This window comes from Notamacropus eugenii, chromosome 1 (genome assembly GCF_028372415.1).
Source record: "Notamacropus eugenii isolate mMacEug1 chromosome 1, mMacEug1.pri_v2, whole genome shotgun sequence".
NCBI lineage: Eukaryota > Metazoa > Chordata > Mammalia > Diprotodontia > Macropodidae > Notamacropus > Notamacropus eugenii.
This window is the reverse complement of record NC_092872.1, coordinates 316750486-316771124: the sequence shown is the minus strand read 5'-3', so window position 1 is coordinate 316771124 and position 20639 is coordinate 316750486. Positions and strand designations below refer to the sequence as shown.

The following is a 20639-nucleotide window of genomic DNA, read 5'->3' as shown; positions in this document are numbered from 1 at the left end:
GCATTCTACAGCTGAGCAGAAGCTCATCGGGCAACCATATTAGGCAATTCTCCCTCATCACCATAGGACCAACTGTGGTAGAGACCCTGATCTCATACTCTCTTGACAACTTCTGAGTCAAAATATAAAAGCATGCATGAGGACTCTCTGATTTCTACATTTCTCTAGGGAATATCAGTTGTATTGAGACCTGTCCCAAAAGGGGAGAGCTATCCCAGGCTACTCTTACTCTATGATCCTGAGTGTACACAGTGGGATATGTTTGTGTCTGGGACAATTCCAGCCCTCCATTCAGGTCAGGATAGTACTGATAGCAGCATTCTGCAGATCCCCAAGAGAGAGCAGATCTGAAAACTCAGCTGATGGTGCTGTTTTTCACACTGTCATACAATGTTTAAATGTTTACAAATGGTGGGAGCCAAGTCACCAAACAAGTGCTACTAGAGAAGCAAAATGGGGATTAAGAGAATTGGACATACCAAAAGTAGCAGCTAGCCATCAACCCTATGGAAATAATGTGAATGTTTCTAACGCTAAATGGAACCCCTGTGTTGAAAAAAATCATGCATACAGCATGGCAGATGCGGAAGTGGCTACTAGAGTGGAGATAGCCATGGGACAAACAGCCTAATACTAACTAGGGGAATTACTTTTGTAAACTTTAAAACACTGTAGCTTGTTTTCTTTATTTTTGTTTTTCATGCAGAATGTATTTCTAGAATTGCCATATGGGGGGAAAAGCAAGAAAAATAAAGTGAAAAAATATGCTTCAATCTGCACTCAAGAATTCATCAATTCTTTCTCTAGAAATAGATAGCATTTTTCATCATGAGTCTTTTGGAATTGTCATAGATCATTGTATTGATCAGTAGATAAACCTTTCACAGCTGATCATTGTTACAGTATAGTTGTTACTGTATGCAGTGTTTTCCTGATTCTTCTCATTTCACTTTACACTTTACATCAGTTCAAATCTTCCCAGGTTTTTCAGAACTATCCCCCTCATCATTTCTTATAGCACAATCATATTCCACATATTCCACAACTTGTTCAACTCTTCCCCAATTGATAGGCATCCCCTCAGTTTCTGATTTTTTGATACCACAAAAAGAGCTGCTATAAATATTTTTGTACATATAGCTCCTTTTCCTTTTTTTTGGATACAGACCTAGTAATAGTATTGCTAGGTCAAAGGGTATGCAGAGTTTTATAGCTCTTTGAGCTTAATTCCAAATTGTTCTCCAGATTGGTTGGACCAATTCATAACTCCACAACAGTGTGCTCATGTGTCTATTTTTCCACATTTGTCATTTTCCTTTTCTGTCATGTTAGTCAATCTGATAGGTGTGAAGTGGCACCTTAGAATTATTTTGATTTGCTTTCTGTTGCACTTGGCTTTTGATATATGGAGTAAAATGTGGCCTTCATCAAAAGTAAAATACAAGTGAAGCTAGAGAAATGCAGGATTCTTGGCTCAGTAAGAAGAAAGATGAAATTCAATTTTAAGCTGATACTAACAATCCAAAGCACTTTTATGATGCTCCGAAGGCTATTTGTAGGCCAAAGACCTATGGTACATCTCAACTATTCAGTGCTGATGGAGCCACATTGTTAGTGATGAGGACATGATCCTGAAAAGATAGATAGCCTGAACATTTCCATAGTTTTCTCAACAGACTGTCATCCATCAATGATTAAGCCACTGATCCCAGGTCATGCAACCCCAGGTTGAAGTCAGTCCCTCTCTAGCCAAATTTCCAATTGATGTAGAGGTTTTGAATGCCATTGGGCTCCTCTTGTGTGGCTCCAAGTGTTGATTCTGTTCCATCAAAGATTTACAAGACAGGGGTGCACTGTTCATACAAAAGATGATTGGAATCTTCCAGTTTATATGACAAGAGGAGATTATTCTTCAGGTGTGCAAGAGTGCCTCCATTGTCCATATCTATAAAGGAAAATAGATTGTCCTGTGACAGTCATGGCCTGGGGATTAGGGCTGGGTGGTGGAGGTGTCCTCTCAGTTATTGTTGGCAAGATTCTTGCCAAGGTCCTCCTTAATAGGCTGATCTTTCATCTGGAAGATTATAATCTACTCTGGAGCCAGTGTGGCTTTAGAAAGGGCCAAAAAATGGTTGACATGGTATTTGCTGTCCAACAACTCCAGGAGAAATTCCAGGAGCAGAGCAGAGGCCTGTATACAATATTTGTCGATTACTCTCAATCATGAGGGTTTGTGGAAGATTATGACAAAATTTGGTTACTCAGAGAAGTTTATCCGTATTGTATGCCAGTTCCATGGTGGCATGCTTGGACAGGTCCTGGATAGTGGATGATATTCTCAAGCTTTGCCAGTCACCAGTGGAGTGAAGCAGGGTGGTGTGCTTGCTCCCATGCAGTGTTGTCAAGATGTCTTCCATGAATGAAAACTGCATCTAGTTCATCTACTACACTGATGGTAAATTATTTAACTTAAAAAGTCTACAAGCCAAGACTAAAGTAGAGGAAGAGTTGGTGCATGACTTTTTGTTTGCAGATGATTATGCACTCACAGTCTCTGAGGCTAAGATTCAGCGGAGTATGGACTGATTCTTTGTGCTTATGCTAATTTTGGCCTGACAATACCAAGACAACAGAGGTTCTTCACTAGTCAGCTTTGCACCATCCATACGTGGAATTATCAGGTGTGACAAATGGAGAAATTTTAAATACTGTGGATAAGTTTACTTACTTGGCAGTAATACTTTCCAGGTATGTACACAGAAATGATAATGTTTATACACAGATTTTCCAAGCTAGCTCAGAGTCTTTGAAGGAAACTATGGAAGAGGAGATATTGGGCTGCCTACCAAACTGAAGACCTACAGAGCCATTGTGCTGACCTAATGACTGTGACACTTGGGCAGTCTAGCACTGCCATGCCAGGAAACTGAATTGCTTCCATTTGAATTGTCTTAGGAAGATTCTGAAGATAAGGCAAGATAAGGTAATGGACTTTGAGCTCCTTTCTCAAGCTGAACTCCCAAGCATTCAAACTCTGCTGCAGAGAGCACAACTCTGATGGGCTTGGTCACACTATTCAAATGCCAAACATATGTTTGCCTAGAAGACTATTTAACAGAGAACTTACACAAGGCAAGCTCTCATGTGGAGGTCAAAAGAAGCCATACAAGGACATTCTCAAAGTCTCTCTGAAGAACTTTGAAATTGATTGAGACATGGGAGACACTGGCACAGGACCACCAACATCAAAAAATATGCAAAGTAGGATTTCAGTAGCTCAAAAGAAACATGAGATACACAAATGCAGAGACTTCTCCATTCCAAATATTCACATGGACTGTCTGTGCTCAAGCAGTGGTAGACCCTTCTGAGCTTGTATTGGTCTGATCCATCACAGTCGGACACATTGTACATTGACCCTCACATGGTGATGTCATTTTGGTTCTCTTCAAGTGTACAAAGGACAACAATCACAAATTTCTATTTCTCTAATTATTAGCAATTTAGAGCATTTTATATGACTATTGATAGCTTTGATGTTTTCTTCTGAAAACTGCTTGTTCATTTGTTTTAACAATTTATCAATTGGGGAAGGGCTCTTATTTTTATAAGTTTGACTCAGTTTCCTATATACTTGAGAAATGAGGCCTTTATCAGAGAAACTTGCTCTAAACAATTTCCTCCAGTTTCCTGCTTTCTTTCTAATTTTGTCTGCATTGATTTTGTATGTGTAAAAACTTTTAAAAGTTACATAATTAAAATTATCCATTGTACCATCTACGATCTTCTCTAACTCTTGTTTACTCAAAAACTTTTTCCTTATCCATAGATTTGACAGGTAATTTTTTTCTCCATCCTACTCTAATTTGTTTATTGATACTAATTTTGAAAGAATTACTTTCTTCAGGGTGGTTTTGTACCTTTTTTACCATTTGGCCAATTCTGCTTTTTAAGAAGTTATTATTTTTTTGTGCCTCTTTTACCAAGTTATTAATGCTCTTTTCATAGTTTTCTTGCATTTTTTTCATTTCTTTCCCCAGTTTTTCCTCTACCACTCTTATTTGATTTTTAGAATAATTTTTTTTGCTCTTTTAAAAGAATTTTCTAGGAATTCTTGTTGAGTTTTTGTCCAATCTGCATTTTTTTTTGTTGTTTTTTGTTTTTTACTTTGAGGCTTTGCTTGTAGATGTTTTCATGTTGTCTTCTTTTGAATTTGGATCTTGAGCTTCCTTGTTACTATGGTAGTTTTTTATGGTCAGATTCTTTTTTTCATTATTTGCTCATATTTCCAGTTTATTTCTTGACTTTGAACTTTGTGGCAGGGTTGGATTCTGCTCATCTTGGGGTAGGGAGCTGTGATACTGTTCCAAGATTCAGGCTTTTATTTTTTTCACAGCTAATTCTGGGGGCCTATAAGTTTTTGGTGTTTCTAAAGTGTTGTGATCCTGGGAGGTATGGGGTACCTCTGAAGGGCCCTTTCTCCCTTATGACTGCAGGCACTCATCATCTCTATCCTTGAACTACAACCCAGTTGCAGGGTAATGGGTAATGGAGTTTCCAAGCAGCACTCAGTCTTTTGACCCACATCTGCACAGGAGGTCCCTATGGTCTCTTTCTTACCAATTGTCCAATCTCCTTGCTGCCACAGCCTCAAAGGTCCACAGCTGGTGTTGCTACCATGTGCACTCCAGGCCAGTCCTACCCCAAAGTCATAGACCTCGCCTGCCAATCTCTTAAGTTGTCTTATATTAGGAAAATATCTCACCCCAAACTTTTTTTTAGCTATTCTGTTCCAGAATTCAATCTGATAACATTATTTTTACAGTTGCTTAGAGGGGAATATTGGGAGAGTTAGATACTTCTACTCCACCATCTTAGCTCCTCAGAACCTCTTGGAACCTGAACTCTGTGTACCTTATTTTCATTTGTTTTTAGGAGCACAGTGAAATTTTGAGCATTAGACTTAGAATCAGGGAGACCTGGATTCATATCCTACTTCTGACACTAGTTGTCTGATCTTGGGAAAGTCACTTCTCTCTGAACCTCTGTCTGTGAAATAGGAATGATAAAATATGTACTTCTTACCTCACAAGGTTGTTATCAAGAAAGTAATTTGTAAATCTCAAAGAGTCATATAAATGTGATATATTATTGTTATTTCTGTTCACTTCTGCTCTGGACATAGTTTAGGGAAAAAAAGTTATGTTTAATATTTAACCAATCTCTAGTAATCAATTGACAGAGGAACAGAGATGATGATGGTGGTGGTGGTGACAGTGGTGACTCTGTCCTAATGGAATTCCAGATCTTCAGAGAGACTAGGCAGAAGAGATGGCATCAATCCAAAGACTCCTGAACTTATGTGGGGTCCAGGGCCTGAAGAAGGAGAGTATCCTATATCCCATAGAGAGAAAGTTTGGCAGCTGGACTAATCCTAAGCCCTTACTGTCCTTCAGGGTTGAATTCTTTATGAAGCTAATCACATACAAACAAACAAACAAAAAAAAATAGCCCCTGATTACTATGTACTCACACCTCTGTATTTTTTTCAGAAGTTTCATTGCAGCTAAAACATTTCTAAACATTTACATTGAACATTAATAGGTTGTCTGAGAAAAGATTTTCTAAAAGAGATGAGAAATCAACCAAAGGAATTGACAAACAATCAAAGGATGACAAGGTTACTCTGGATGATGCTAAATGTGAGTCAATATCTTTTCATCTATCCTCTTTGCAATTATTACTGGAGACACAACTTTTTGCTTGGTTCTTCAGCTTTCCCTCTTCTTCTTTTTCAGATGTTGCCTTGTTTTTATTACAAGACACTGAAATGCAGCGTATCTATTCCTTTACAACATTTATGAGGTAAATGGTGATGTTTGCAATAATCTATATTGATAAGTGATGGCAAGGTTCATTGAAAGAGGACGGTGATTGATAAAGAGGCTGGAGTCCCCATGACTTCTAAGGGACCTTCCCACTCTGAATCTAGAATCCTTTTTGGAGGGAGAAGGACCTTTACTATGTGTGCTTATTGCTACGTATATTGTGGAGCTACTACCTCCTTATAATTTGGGCCCTATATAATTTACAGAATGTTAGAATATGTTGGCAAGGTTCCATGAAAGATTCTTTTTACGTATAATGCTCACTTCTGCTAAAAGCTCTGAGAAGAGAGGAGAGGGGGGAGAGAGAGCACAAGGACCACTTGCTAAAAATCTGTTTATTGAGGATCAGGGGTCTCTAACTTACCTGATGACTGCACAATAAAAAGTTTATTTAAGGGTCCTTTTAAATGTAATTTGTGTTCATATTTAACCTATGAAAATATTCTCTACTGACAATTCCCCTACCTCCACCCCCTACCTCCCTCAATATAACTAAAGTCATGGTTAATAAAACAAGCAAAGGACAACAAAGGAGGTGAAAGCAGCTTAATGCAGTAAAAAGATGGTTCTACTTGAATTCAGTAGAGCTTGGGGCAGCTAGGAGCACCTGCCCTGAAGTCAGGAGGACATGAGTTCAAATGCAGCCTCAGGCACTTATTAGCTATGTGACCCTGCCCAAGTCATTTAACCCCAATTGCCTCCAAAGAAACAAAACAACAGTACCAACAAAAGACCCGAACAAACCCATAAAGAAATCAATCAGTGGAGCTAAATTTGAATTCTGGCTCCAATACTCACGAGCTATGTAATACATGAATCCTTATTGTTCGGCCTAGAGGCCGATGGGCTACCCGAGTCTACTCACCTTTCACAGGCCTTCGGAGGCCAACTGGATAAATGTATTGAGAGAAGAGACTTTCCAGAGTCGAACAAGGGTTAGGCTTTATTCAGGGTCTTGGTTACATGTGCAGGGTGAATTCTTCCTCAGGAGAGAGGAATCCTCCTCCTCCCAAGGGGCAAGGATCATACAGCAGGAGGATGGGAGCAGAAGAGGGGAGGGACCCTCCTTCCTCTAAGGGCCCCTCAGTGCAAAGAACATCTTCAGGCTTTTCTGTCCCTACTTAAGCTCTCCCAGCCACATAGTTTGCACGTGAATACCGTGCCTGCTCTCAGCCCCTAGCTAGTCAACAACAGGTGTGCTCAGACCACAGGCCAATCTCAAGGGTGGGATGCTCTCCCCAGCAAGTTTCCAACTGAGAAGAGGTGGAAATACACAAGATAGCCTGTGTTTCTCGCCTCAATCCCCAGCTGTTCCCTGGGGGGGCCTCATGAGAACGCTAAGATTTAGAGGTCCTCACTTTTACCTGCCTGAGATTGTCCTTATGAAACTGAGCTTATACCCCTAATACCTTATGAGTCTTATTTTCCTTTTCTCTTAAATAGTGATGTTTGTACTCTCTACCTCACAGGGTTATTTAGAGGAAAACATCTTACTTAACCTTAAAATGATAAATAAATATGATTATTAGTATTATAATCCCTGCTAGCTATCTCTTTCTTCTCTCTCCATAGCATAAATACTTTTCAGGTATTTGAAATTCAGGAAATTGTATTTGAAAAATGCTCTCCCCAGTTTACATTGACTAAGTGGTAGAAGGTTCATTTTGGAACTTTTTCTTTTCTCCCTAGAATTTCTAGCTGTTCCACCAAGGCCTTAATGTAATTGTTTGTCAAATACAATCTTGCTTTGGTGTTCATGTATTAATCCCATTCATATGATATCACATGACTAGGGCCCTGGACTTGGAGGAAGACCTGGATTCAAGTCCTACCTCACTATGTGGGCATGTCCTCATTTTCCTCTTCTACATAATAAAAGGGTTGGACTTGATGGCCTCTGACTAAGGTCCCTTTTGATCTCAATCTATGATCATATATCTGTTTTAATAAATATGAATTTTGTATTTCTTTGTTCTTGCCTAGTACATCGAATAACTCAATATATACATCTTTAATTCTTTTATATGGAAGAATGCCTGGGATGATTTGGGAACAATGTGACAGGATAAAAATTTGAAATTTAGTCAAGGGAAGAAAAATCAGAAATCTCACAAAAGGTTACATTGGAGATTGTGGTCTATGGTTAAAGACTAATGAGGGAGATGTCAAATAGGTATTTGATACCTTCTCTCAAAAATGTTTTGCTTTATAAGTCTATCTTGTCAACCATTATAGAATATAGTATTTTAAAAGATAAATTAGTCACAGAGGCACAACAATATATCAGATGATAGAGTGCTGGACATGAAGTTAGGAAGACCTTGGTTCAAACCCTACCTCCAATACTTATTAGCTATGTAAACCAAGTCATTTTACCCATAAAATCTGCTTTATAGACTGATATCAACCTGCACTAAAAATAGAGCTGATCATATGGGTTTCTTTTTGTGTCTGTATTTTTCATCCATATTATCCACTAGCCATATGTTTTGTTACTAGGAATTCTTGTACCTGAAATGGTTGACAGTGATCATTATTGTATTTCTCTGTAGGAATAAGAATCTTGATGAATTCCTCATGGCATTGTTATACTATTTATCTCACTATCTGGAAAAACTTTCATTGGAAAAGAAGCCCAAAAGCTACATGGCGTAAGTAGGAATCGATCTATTGCTTCTTAGTTATTGCCTTTGTTATTGCCCCAAATTAATCTTCATGTAACATAGAGGGTGCTTATATTGTAAAAAGTTCTCAGTGTGGTATATGATAAGTCAACTTACAACATGGGGGAATCATGTGAGTCTTAAGACAGTGAATAATTGAGAGGGTCACTTTATCAATAGCCAGTTGACAAACAAACAACCCTGAGTCCACTGGGATTTATTTGTCTGTTGGTTTCCTTTTTTCAAGCATCATCTATATTCAGACATCTCTTCCAAAAGGATTTGTGCTGCATAAAAAACCCACCAGGATCCTCAAGGTGAATGGTCATTGCAAAAAAGAACATTCTGGGCCAAAAAAAATTTGTTACTTTTCAGGATACTTTATACCAAGCCAACTACCACTTTAAGCAGCATGCTTAATGTTGTGTTCCCTGAGTTAAAATATTTTGAATGAGGAGAGCAAATGCCAGCAATTCTATTGAAGTGCCCTGTGACCTTTGGCAAACTATTGGAACTTTCCATGTACCTTGTCAGTAAACCTAGACTGAGTATATCCATGTTCTCAGAGTATAAGTTGCATTTATTTCCTAGATGCAAAATATTTTGACAATGCAAAACTCTTATGTGCCCATTGAGGAACTTTAAAAGCATTTCTTGATAATTAAATGTAGAACTGAGAACAGGTTTGTAAAGTATCAGATTAATAATTAATTCATGGATGCAGCTACAATTAAAGTCCTTCAAATATGCTACTCATTTGGAGGTTATATTTCATGTCAGTGTAGTTAAAACTATAGATTAAAAAGTTCATATAATGGATACAAATAGAATTGTCTCATAAAGAAGAACTAAATCCAGCCATTGCACTCTTGCTTATTGAGTTGAATATTTTGGATGTCTTCAGAGAAATAAGACACATTTTGAAAAAGATCTTGATAAGCAGACTTTGATCATAGGATTGAGAACTTAGTCTGGTTTGGGGATGCTTAACCAGGGATTGGTCTGGGAACTTGGTTTTTTTTTTAAAAAATATTTTTGATAATTGTATTTCACTATAATGTATTTCCTTTGTAATCCTATGTATTTTATTTTATGCATTTTGAAACATTCTGAGAAGGGATTCATAGGCTTCACCAGACTGCCAGAGAGGTCCATGACCAAAAAAAAAAAAAAAAGCTTAAAAATCTCTGGTCTAGTCCATCCCCCTCCTTGATGTAAGAATTCCCTCTTATACCCTTCTTGACAAGTAGACAAATAGACTCTGTTTACCCCTTTGAGTGATATGGAACTCAAGTGTCTTATTAAGTGATAATGAGGAATGTGCTAAAAAGTAAGAACATCACATCCTCATATCTATTCATCCATCCTAATCTTGGTTTCTGAAGTCACAAAATATGTTTAATCCATCTTCTTCATAAACTTTGCAAATGTTTGAAGATGGTAATTAAGTCCCATCATGTCCCTAATGACATCTCTCCTCTAAACTACATATTCCCAGGTCTTTTAGTCCTGCTTTACATGGAATGGTTATGAATCCCTTTCACCCTGGGACCCCCTCTCCTCTTCATATGCTTGACTTTGTCTATACCTCTCTTGAAATGGGGCACTTAGAACTAAACTCAGTGACCAGCCAATGTCTCTTCTCAAAGAAGAGATTTAGACAGCATTATCACCCTCGATCTACATCAGACCTGTACAACCTGTGGCCTGCAGGCCACTTGCAGCACACCAAAGGATTTCCTCTATATCCAAAGGATATTTTTCCTCTACATTTTTCACATGCCGCCCGAAATCCTTTGGCTTTCTGCAAGTGGCTGGAGGGCTATAAGTCGCCTATGGGCTTCAGGTTGTTCAGGTCTGATCTACACTCTGCTTTAATTCATGAAGCCCAAGGTGAAATTAACTTTTCTGAAACTCACATCATACTGATTATATTGGACTAATAGTCAACTAAAGTGGCTTCTTTTTCACATGGGTGACTCTACTGTTAAACCACATTTCACCTGTCTCATACTTATCAACTAATTTTTTTTTTAGCAAAAGTGCCCAGACTGCACTTATCCCTATTGAATTTTATCTTGTTAGATTTGTTTTATATGTCCATGTTGCTGAAATGTTTGGTGGGTGTTGGCTTTGGTATCTCTCATTAATTGTCCCTACCAGTTTTGTGTCATCCCAAGATTTAATAAGGTTGGCAGTATGACTTAGTCATATGCTGGATTTAGGACTCAGAAGACCCTGGGTTTGAATTATTGACTTAGTCACTACCCAAGTGGTCTTGGACAAATCACTTAATGTCTCAGGCCTCAGTTTCCTTACCTATAAAATGAAAAGGTTGGATTAGAGGTAATATAATATAGTGGAAAGAGTGCTGTAGTTGGCAGCAGATTACCTAGTGCAGGTCTTGCCCCTATCATTTAAGATCTTAACTGATGTTGGGCAAGTCCTTTACCTTCTGGCCCTTGATTTCCTCATTTGTAGAATGAGGGAGTCAGAATAAAGGGCTTCTGAGAGGGTGCCTTCCAACGCTAAAAATGATTCACATACAGGCAATTGATGAAGATGTTGAACAAAACTAGACCAAAGAACTAGTGTGCCTCAGCAGTCTTGCCTACAAATCATCTTTGATTGACATTCAGATTGTTGGGCCAGCTATGAATTCACTTAAGTATACCTTGATCCAGCCCATAGTTCTATATTCACAAGGATATCATGTGAGACATCTTTGCTACATGCCTTACTGAATTTTCAATGTAAAATGTCTACACCATTTTTTGATCTAACTTAGTAACCTTGCAAAGGTAAATTAGGTGAGTCTCACATCCTACACATGCTGCTTAATGAAGGTAGAGAACATTACTCAACTGTTCTGACTGGTTCTGCTACCAACAGAGGTTATGCTACCTCAACTGGTCCCTCACTGCTGCAAGGCCTTATCACACACTTTTCTTATCAACTCTCTATCCTACTCTCCACAGCAGCTCTTGAAAAACTTTTCATACTTCCTCAAGCCTCCCATGGCTTCACATTTTACAAAAAAAAAAAAAAAAATGAGGCCATTTGCCATGAGCTTCCTCTTCCTTCCTCTTCCTTATCTCATATCACTCATATGTCTTCTGTCACTATCTCCTCCTTTATCCCTTGCTCACATGATGAAGTGGCCTTACTCCTTATCAAAGTTAACCCTTCTATGTGCAGGTCATTCCATTCCATCTTGTCTCCTCCAAAAGATTGCCAACTAAAGTCTCAATTAAAACTGTGCCTTTAAACTCAAATCACTCTGGCTTTCATTGATTAGCCAATCAATCATAGATTCCAGCCTTAACCTCATTTGCTCATTGTTTGGGTTTTAATGACTCAGAATGAGTGCAAATAGAAATTGTTTTCTCTCCTGGCCAGAAATTCTAAGGACCTTCCCCTCCTAGACTGATTAAAGGCAAACTAGACCATATTTTGTCTCATTTTTCACCTAGCCTTTAATCATTGAATGCTCATTGTCTCAGACAAACTGAGACCTCAGAAAGACCTTATCTTAAAAAGGCCAAGGTCTCTCACTGCATCCTGGGCCAGCACCAATTGTCTTGACTTATATCTTGCCATTGGACCCTGATGACTCTGGAGGAGAGACTGAGGCTGATGACCCGGCAGAGCTCTGCCTCACTTAAATCCAATTCACTTGCAAATCAAGATATCACCCTCCAGATGTCATTGGTGCTCTTGGAGAACAAGGGGTGAACCACAAAATCTCATCTTTTACAGGAAACTTTTCCCAGCTCCTCTGAATTCTAGTTTCTTTCCTCTTTGCATTATTTGCTATTTATCCTTCATATAGCTTGCTTTGTATATATTTGTTTCTTTGTTGTCTCCCCCATTACATTGTGGCCCTTTGAGTCCAGGGACTATCTTTTTGCCTTTCTGTATCCTCAGCACTTAGCACAGAACCTACAACATAGTATGGGTTTAATAAATGTTTATTGACAGATTTTCCTCTTGGAGACATGTGTGGATCTTTTGACCTATAAGACTCTGTGATAATATTGGTAACACCTGCCATACAAGGTTATTGTGGTGAAAGTGCCTTGCAATCCCTAAAGTGCTATATAATTATTATATAGTTACTTAAACACTGGAAAACTGTATTTCTTTCAAAAAAGCCTACAACTTGGGCTTTACTTTAATTCAGATTGGTCTTTTCAGACTTGCTGTAATTCTTATCGTTTATGGAGTTTTAACTATAACTTGTTTGATTTTTTTTCAGGAGCCACATAGAGAAAAAAGAGATGGAATTAGTTATTGAGAGATTACAAGAGTCACAGAAATACCTTGCCCAGAAATATTGTATCCTTGTTTTAGGTTTGGGGATGCCTGACAAGCATCACATGGCCTGTGGAAAGTGAGTAAATACACTTTAAAAAATTAAGTAGTTATAGAATTGTAGGGTCTTAGGAGCCCTTAGAGTTCACTCCAGTCCAACCTTTTCCTTTTACAGATAAACTGGATAACTGAGTTGATCAACATCATACAAATAGTAAATAGTGGCACCAGAATTCAAACTCAGGTCTTCTTCTGACTCTAGTTCCAGAGCTCTTCTTAGGCCTCCATTCTTTTCAGTGACTTCCACACTGTAGGCTATATATGGGTTCCATATGTTCAAACTGTGGTGTTTTTTTTCCCCTTAACTTAAATGTTTTATTGAATTTTAACGTGTCAACATGGCCAAATAAACTAGTTTAATAAATATTTATACACTTAAATTAATTCATAGCAAAAAGTTTAATGAATTGTTTAGTCAATCTCCTAAGGTCCTCATTGGGATTTGCCTATTCATTCTTATTCACTTTTTCTCTCATATGTTGGTCCAAATTTTTAGAAGTAGATAACTGTCAACAGAATTACCAACCTGGGAAGTCCCATTATTTAGAGGACACTACTTCCCATAGTATTTAATTTTCCTGCTTCCTAGAGACCAGCTTACTTCTTAGAAAGAGTAGGAGCCATGCAGTGGTGTCTGCCTTCCATGTAATTAGCTGATGTCAGTACATTATTATTAATTCAACTTCCATATGATGTGAATAAGCTAACATCCCTAGGGGTGCTTTTCAAGCATATATTCTGACTTTTCTCCTTTTCTAATAGACATAATTTTAATGTTGGGCTGACTCTACTTTTGCTATTATTCATCTTTGAGGCTGAATTCGAGATTTCACAGAAATTACAGTTGAAACTAGCAATTTTGGGGGTGTTAATTTTGTGCTTTCATGTCTTCCTAGAACTAGGAGGGTCTGACTTTTATAGATGCAAAGCTTTGCATTCTTGGTTTTACAGGGACTTCTATGATTTCTTTATAAATGTTGTTGTTTTTTTAAAGAAAAATGTATTTGTGTTCTTTTAGCTAAATTAGAAAATTACTCCATAGCATTAGCATACATAGCTTTGTCAGGTCAGCCCCAAAAACAAATGACCCAGATCTGTATGGACCACACTCTGTGTACATTCTATGGCATCAGATTAGAAGGCCTTGACTTTCAAAAAAAAACACACATCAACTTGGTCCAAATTGTCTGTGATGTTCAGTTTAACCTGATTTCATTGGGGCAGAATTGTTGTTCTGGGAGAGAAAGCTGGAAAGGGAGCTTGGGAAATGGAGATTGGACTAGACGCTGAACCCCGTACAGATGGATGACCCTGGACCCTACACTCTCCTTAGGATGGTTCTAAATAAATAAAGATGTTTGTGGGTAAGGGATCAATGAAGGACAAAGGACTCAGGAAAGAGAGTTTTCAATAACAAATAGCAATGAAACCTAAGGAATTTAATTACCATTTGCAGTTTTGCTATCAGCCAAACTCTCTCGGTTCAGCTGTTTTTAGGAAATGTATTGTTTCTTATGAGCCCTGTTTGAACTTGCTGAGGTTGAAACCATACTAGTTTCTAGGGAACTCTCTGTTCTGGGCCTTTATGAAAGACAGTGCAAAGCTTAAGAGACTTAAGAGGGAAAAGATTACTTTATTTAAGTACTAGATAGAAAATTATGTAACTTTATGGAGAGATAGAGGGAGGAGAGGAGAGAGAAAAGGAGGAAGGGAAGAAGAATGTATGGGAGAAAGAGATGAGGAGAGAGAGAGAGAGAGAGAGAGAGGGAGAGAGAGAGAGAGAGGGAGGGAGGGAGGGAGGGAGGTTAAAGAATGAGAGGTTTGTGTCCTCAGACTTTTTTTTTTCTTTGCCTGTTTGTTTTTTTAAAGGAAGTTGTTTTTTCCTCTGTTGTTACTGTCATTGTTTCCAGGCCTTAAACAGATGCCTATGCTGCTCCACATGCTTTGGGAATGGGCAAAACTAGGTCATCTAAAATAAGGGCTGCTCTAAACTGATTCCCAGAATACAAGTGGACATTGCTTTCCTAAAACATAGTTTGATTTGTTCCTCCCGTGCCACCCACCCCTCCACCCTTGCCCTTCTCCCTCCCCCTTTCCTCCCTTAAGTTCTCTCCACCCCACCCCCTACATTTTGCATACTTGCCCCTGTGGTCTCTGGTTTCAGCTGGCAGAGGAAGTGGAAGTGCTGAAATGCCGCACAAGAACCTTAGTTGGCTGTATTGAAGAAATTCTGATTATCTGTTTGTTACCCTGGAAGAATTCTTATGTTCTCTCTCTCTCTCTCTCTCTCTCTCTCTCTCTCTCTCTCTCTCTCTCTCTCTCTCTCTCACACACACACACACACACACACACTATAGAGAGAGGAGGATGTATGTATGTATGTATTTGCCAAGAAAACATTGCAGAAAAAGTAATTTTTCCCCCTGAAAGACTTGCAAGTTGATTTAGGACTGGGATTTGATACATAGAAGTTGGTGCAACAAAGATCATAAACATATTAGAAGGAAGAGAGTGCCCTATAACATTATGTCCCTTTCTTGGCATTCCTAATCCTTGGCTAGCCATATATCTTAGTATTGGCAGGGATTTGGCTCAGACCCTTAGAGGCCAATGTAGGAGATAGATTATTTCTGGTTGCAGGGGTTCCAAGGGATTCAGGAAAATTCCTGGGGATGCTGGTTTACTTCCAGGGCCAACCCAGGGACTGTAGCTATAAGGAAACTCTAAGTTTATCCCAGGGATACTGGACGTAACAAGATATTCAGACCTGACACAGAGTAGATTGCAACCTCAGATCAGTCTCTAAATGACCTGGGTCTGGCCTGTGCCTGCTTGGGCTGTTGTCGGGAAAGTAGATGCCTATACCCTGAACCTCTTCCTTGAGGCCAGGACAAAATTCATTGGACCTTCAGGAAGGAGGACAGCAAGGTGAAATTCAACCAAGGGTATAGCTTCATTTTCCTTAACAGTGACTTTGCAATAATTCCTGTAGGAAACCTGCCTAAAAGAGACAGAATGTAAATTTTCCTGACTAATGCTGGTGACAGAAGGTTCTCTCAAGTCTCACTTTCTTTCACTGAAAGTGAAAGTTTCTCCTTTTTTTCATGACCTACAACCATCATCACATCCTGTGCCTTATCTCTCATTCTTTGTCCCTCTTAACCCCTAACTCTGCATCTCTGATTCCTCCCCAATATCTTCCAGTTCTGATGTCTCCTTCATAAAACGTACATCGTGCTACTCTGCCCAAAGTTTAGAGATATCTCCCTACCCAGGTTTGTCTTAAGTATTATGTTTATCCCTTGATTTTTTATCAGAACCCTCTAAGAGCTGGCAGGATCTGAGTAAACTAGGAAGTCTGAGCTAATGAAGATCCACTGAAAATGTTAATTCTCCTTTTTTGACAACATATTGAAGGTTGTATTGTAGATTAAATAGAACAGTAAATGTGCTGCGGGGCAAGTGACGTGAATGAAAATGAAGCATGCTTAGGGTTGAGGAGGAGGAGGGAGATAGAGACCCTGAGACGTCATCTGCTCTGGAGGTAGGGGATAAAGGGAGAGAACTGACCAATGTGAAAATATGTTTAATATGAATGTATATGGAGAGCCGGTATCAAATTGCATGCCATTTTTTTGGGGGGGGGGGGAGAAAATTTAAAACTCAAAAATTTGTGGAACTGAATGTTGTAAACTAAAAATAAATTTTAAAAATTATTTTAAAAATTAAAAAAATACACAGTAGAGAGTTGAGGGAAGTTTGAAAAGGAAGCACAAATTGGAGAGTTTTGAAAGTAACTTGTAGGATTATTATTTACTTTTTAAAAACAGCAGTATGAAATTGAAATTAAGAATTGTATAGTTTCCTCTTTTTATTTTTTATATGGATTGGTGTTCTTTTTGTATTTAAATTAAAAATTTTAAAGCATGTTGGATTGGATTACTATAGTTTAATCAAGGATTTCTAAATTGTTAATAAACTCACTATTTTTTCTGTAAAAAAAATAAAGGGAGAGAATTACTGTGGACAAAAAAAATGCATAATCCTGCTGCCAACCTGGTCACAGACCTCTTCAAATTTGGCTAAGTGGGTCCCAGATGTGTGGATAGGATGAGGAAAGAGCCTGCTGCATCTTGCCATCTGGTAGCTTCCTGTTAAAATTAGGTATTCCTGCTAACTAGGTAATAAGCTTTGTTGCTTCTTCCTGGTGGAGTGAAAGTATTACCAGCACTTTCTAAATTTGACCCCCTAGCATCAAAGCCCTGATCACCTCACCCTAATTAAAGCTCAGAGCTCAAACAATTTTATAGTATTCAACTGACTGTGTAAGTATGTAGAGAAGAGACTAAGATTCATGATGAAAAGGTCCTTTAGAGGGGAAAACTTTAATTTTCAGATTATTTTCTGATATTATTTGCCAACGTTAGCTTTTTTGTTTGTTTGTTCAGGATGTCAAAAATACATCATTTGGTATTAACCTTTGGTTTTTCTTTATGTTTCAGGGAAAAGGTTTCAGATACACAAAAAGACTGGAAGTTCTTTGAGGTAAGAAAGGTACATTGATGGAACGTTTTCTCTGACCAGATTTATCTCTGTACTTTAAGGATCCATGAGTTCACTGAGGTGGGTACTTCCTTCACCAATGCAGAGCCAGATTTCTCTGTAGCTTGCTATATGAGGAAAACTTTAATGGGGAAATGTCAAAGACATGACACATAAAGTCATTATTTTTTTCAGTGCCTTATTTTTTGCAACCACTCAAGCAAACTGCACGCATAACTTCAAAACAAGTGCTACTTGTTACCTGTACGCTACTTCATGGAGATTATTGGATAATCTGATGGTTGGATGGACTTCCTATCACACGCAACATTTTTTATACCATAATTGGCATTGTTTATCACAGTTGTGAGTTGAGACTATCCTTTTTTATCATAGGCATTCTTCACCTTCTGTACGTATGTAGCTTGGGTAGTGTTCCGACGTGAGTACCTGACAGAGATTGATGAAGAAATAGGTAGGCTCTTTCGTACTAATATGTTCAACAGTGCAAGAAGGAGGCGGGAGGATGAAGAATTCAGTGAGGAAAAGAGAAGAATGACTTTTGTGCAATTCAGGTATGGCCCTTTTAGTTTTTATTACATACAAGGAAATAACAAAACAGGACAGCCCAAGCTGAAGCTTTATTTCTTTTTTTCTGAAGGAGGATGATGGCCAAACGTCCAGCAATAAAAACAACAATTCATCTACGCTCTCCAGCCTTATCTACTCTTCTACCGTCCCCTAAAGAACATGCTCAGCATCTCTTTGAGAAGAGCCGTGGCCGTATGGGTGTCCGCCTTAAACAATCTGGCCAAAAAGAATTGGTCAGCTATGACTCAGTTGTCATGCCAGTGTAAGTGTCAATCCTTGTAGATGTGGAATGAGCCAAAGAAAAAGGCAATGACAGGGTGGTTATGGCTAGATCTTTTATACCTTTGTCTATTCCAATCCATTTAACTCCAAGAAATACTTAGAAATTACCCACGGATTTACAGACTTCTAGGTTGGGGTTGCTACAGAGTTTAAAAATAAGACAGAGCCCCTAGCTTTCTAGAGCTTCATGCTTCGTAGAGATAAGACACCAGTGCAGATAACTAGAAAGCAAAATCGTTATGTGATAAGTGCACCAGAGAGCTGCAAAACAATGTTGTTTTTTGAGGACTGAGGAACAGAAAATTTGCTAGCCAAGAAGATCAGGCAAAAACTCTATAGTATATATAATACTTGATCCTGAATTTATTGGTCTGAGAGAAATTATATTGAGCTACAAAGCAGGGCAGCTAAGTGATGCAGTGAATTGAGCACTGGTCTGGAAGTCAGGAAGACCCATCTCCCTGAGTTCAAATCCAGCCTCTGACACTTACAGTGTGACCTTGACCAAGTCACTTAACTCTGTTTGCCTCAGTTTCCTCATCCATAAAATGAGAAGGAAATGGGAAAACCACTCCAGTTCCTTTGCCAAGAAAACCCCAAATGGAGTCATGAAAAGTCAGACACGACTGAACAACAACAAGGACATCAGGTTGAAGGCAAAGAGTTTAATGAAAAATAGGTATTTGACTCCTAGTCAAATTAGCACATGTAAAGGAGTCACAGAAGGGATCATAGAAGAAGGGCAAAACTAGATATTAAACTAACTATAAAAATTTAGCCATGCCAGGTGGTCCCTTTTTGGGGTACAAATTAGTCCCTTGAATAAATCAACAAGGAAACAACAAAATAAGATGAAAATAGGCCATCTAAAAATCAGTTCACTGACTGGTAGAGGAGAAGGCCCATGGAACTGGGGAAGGGAAGGCTTGGAGCCAGCAAAAAGACAGAAGACTGTTTTCAATTCTTCATGACCTCATCCAATTTTTTTTGGCAAAGATCCTGGGGAGGTCTGCCCTTCCTTCTTTAGCTCGTTTTACAGATGAGGAACTGAGGCAAACAGGGTTAAGTGACTTGCCCAGGTTTACACAGCTAGTAAGTGTCTGAGGCTAGACTAGAACTCAGGAAGATGAGTCTTCCTGACTCTAGGCCCAGTGCTCTATCCACTGTGCCACCTAGCTACTCCGCTTATGCCCACTTTAATATTACAATCCAGGTAAGGAGAAGGCATATTTATCTTGGAGAAGTAAGTGGGTCAGTAGTAAGGTGAGGAATGATTGAATGAATGTGATCACCATTCCATTGTATCTTCTATTAAGATTCTATTAAGTTGCTCCCAATATACTTGGTAGTTTCTCTGATTCCAAACTGACTTAAAATGATGTCACATGTATCCTTATGATAATACTAGAAAATGTGGGAAATTCTAGTAAAAATTCTTGTGGTCGAATCTTGTTTTGAGTGTCTCTGCAAGTTAATTGCAGTGGTTTACTGAAATGAGAATTATTTTTGATGTTGAAAACCTCAATCTTCTGCTGTGCAGTTTCAGCTTCTAACAATCTTTCATTCTACACAGAGTTGGCATCTTAGGGGAACCTCGAAGCCTGTTCAACACCTCTACCCTCCTCCCCAATGAACAAGAACAGACCCCAGAGCCTACAAAGAGAAATGCTTCCCTGTTGAGTGAAAATAATGCCAAGGTTCAAGAGACATTAGAGTTAGCTATGAAATCGCTAGGTCCTCTAGGATTATTGATTAAATAACTGCTGTTCCTTTCTATAATTCAGTTCCAATAGAAGTAAACTATTTTGATTTGCTAACTTCAAGTATGTAATTCTGATGGTGTCTCCTTATTTTTGTAATCAGATTTTTTTAAAAAATTAAATCTTACTAGATGTCCCAAGAACTACAATGCACAAGGTAATGCTTGTAAGAGCATGACAGAGAAAAAAAGTAAATTTTTGAGTGGAGGAACTGGGGGGAAATTTCAGAAGGTAATGAGATGGATGGGCTTATGTAATCCTATGTTTCAAGAATTTCATTAACTATTTGTTGACTTTCATAATTATTTTGTGATAAAGTAGATCAGGAGTGGGAATCCTGCAGCCTTGAGGCCACATGTGGCCCTCAAGATCTTCAAGTGTGGACCTTTGACTGAATCCAAACTTCACAGAACAAGGTCCCTTAACAAAATGATCTTGTTCTGCAAAACTTGGACTCAATCAAAAGGCTACACCCAAGGACCTAGAAGACCAGGTAAGGCCTTGAGACTGCTGGTTCCCCACCCCTGATGTAGAGTAAC

The 20639-nt window shown here is 38.6% G+C and overlaps 1 protein-coding gene across 1 annotated transcript in view; it reads left to right on the top strand.

Moving 5' to 3' along the window:
* Positions 1–20163, top strand: part of PPP1R36 (protein phosphatase 1 regulatory subunit 36) — a 34945-nt gene extending 14782 nt beyond the window's left edge. Inside the window, 8 exon segments of the mRNA XM_072629615.1 lie at positions 5605–5702; positions 5799–5865; positions 8441–8539; positions 12810–12944; positions 17428–17470; positions 17864–18042; positions 18129–18320; positions 19914–20163. Of these exon segments, the coding sequence (XP_072485716.1) occupies positions 5605–5702; positions 5799–5865; positions 8441–8539; positions 12810–12944; positions 17428–17470; positions 17864–18042; positions 18129–18320; positions 19914–20100 (1000 nt within the window). The 3' untranslated portion in view covers positions 20101–20163.
* Positions 20164–20639: the final 476 nt, after the last annotated feature.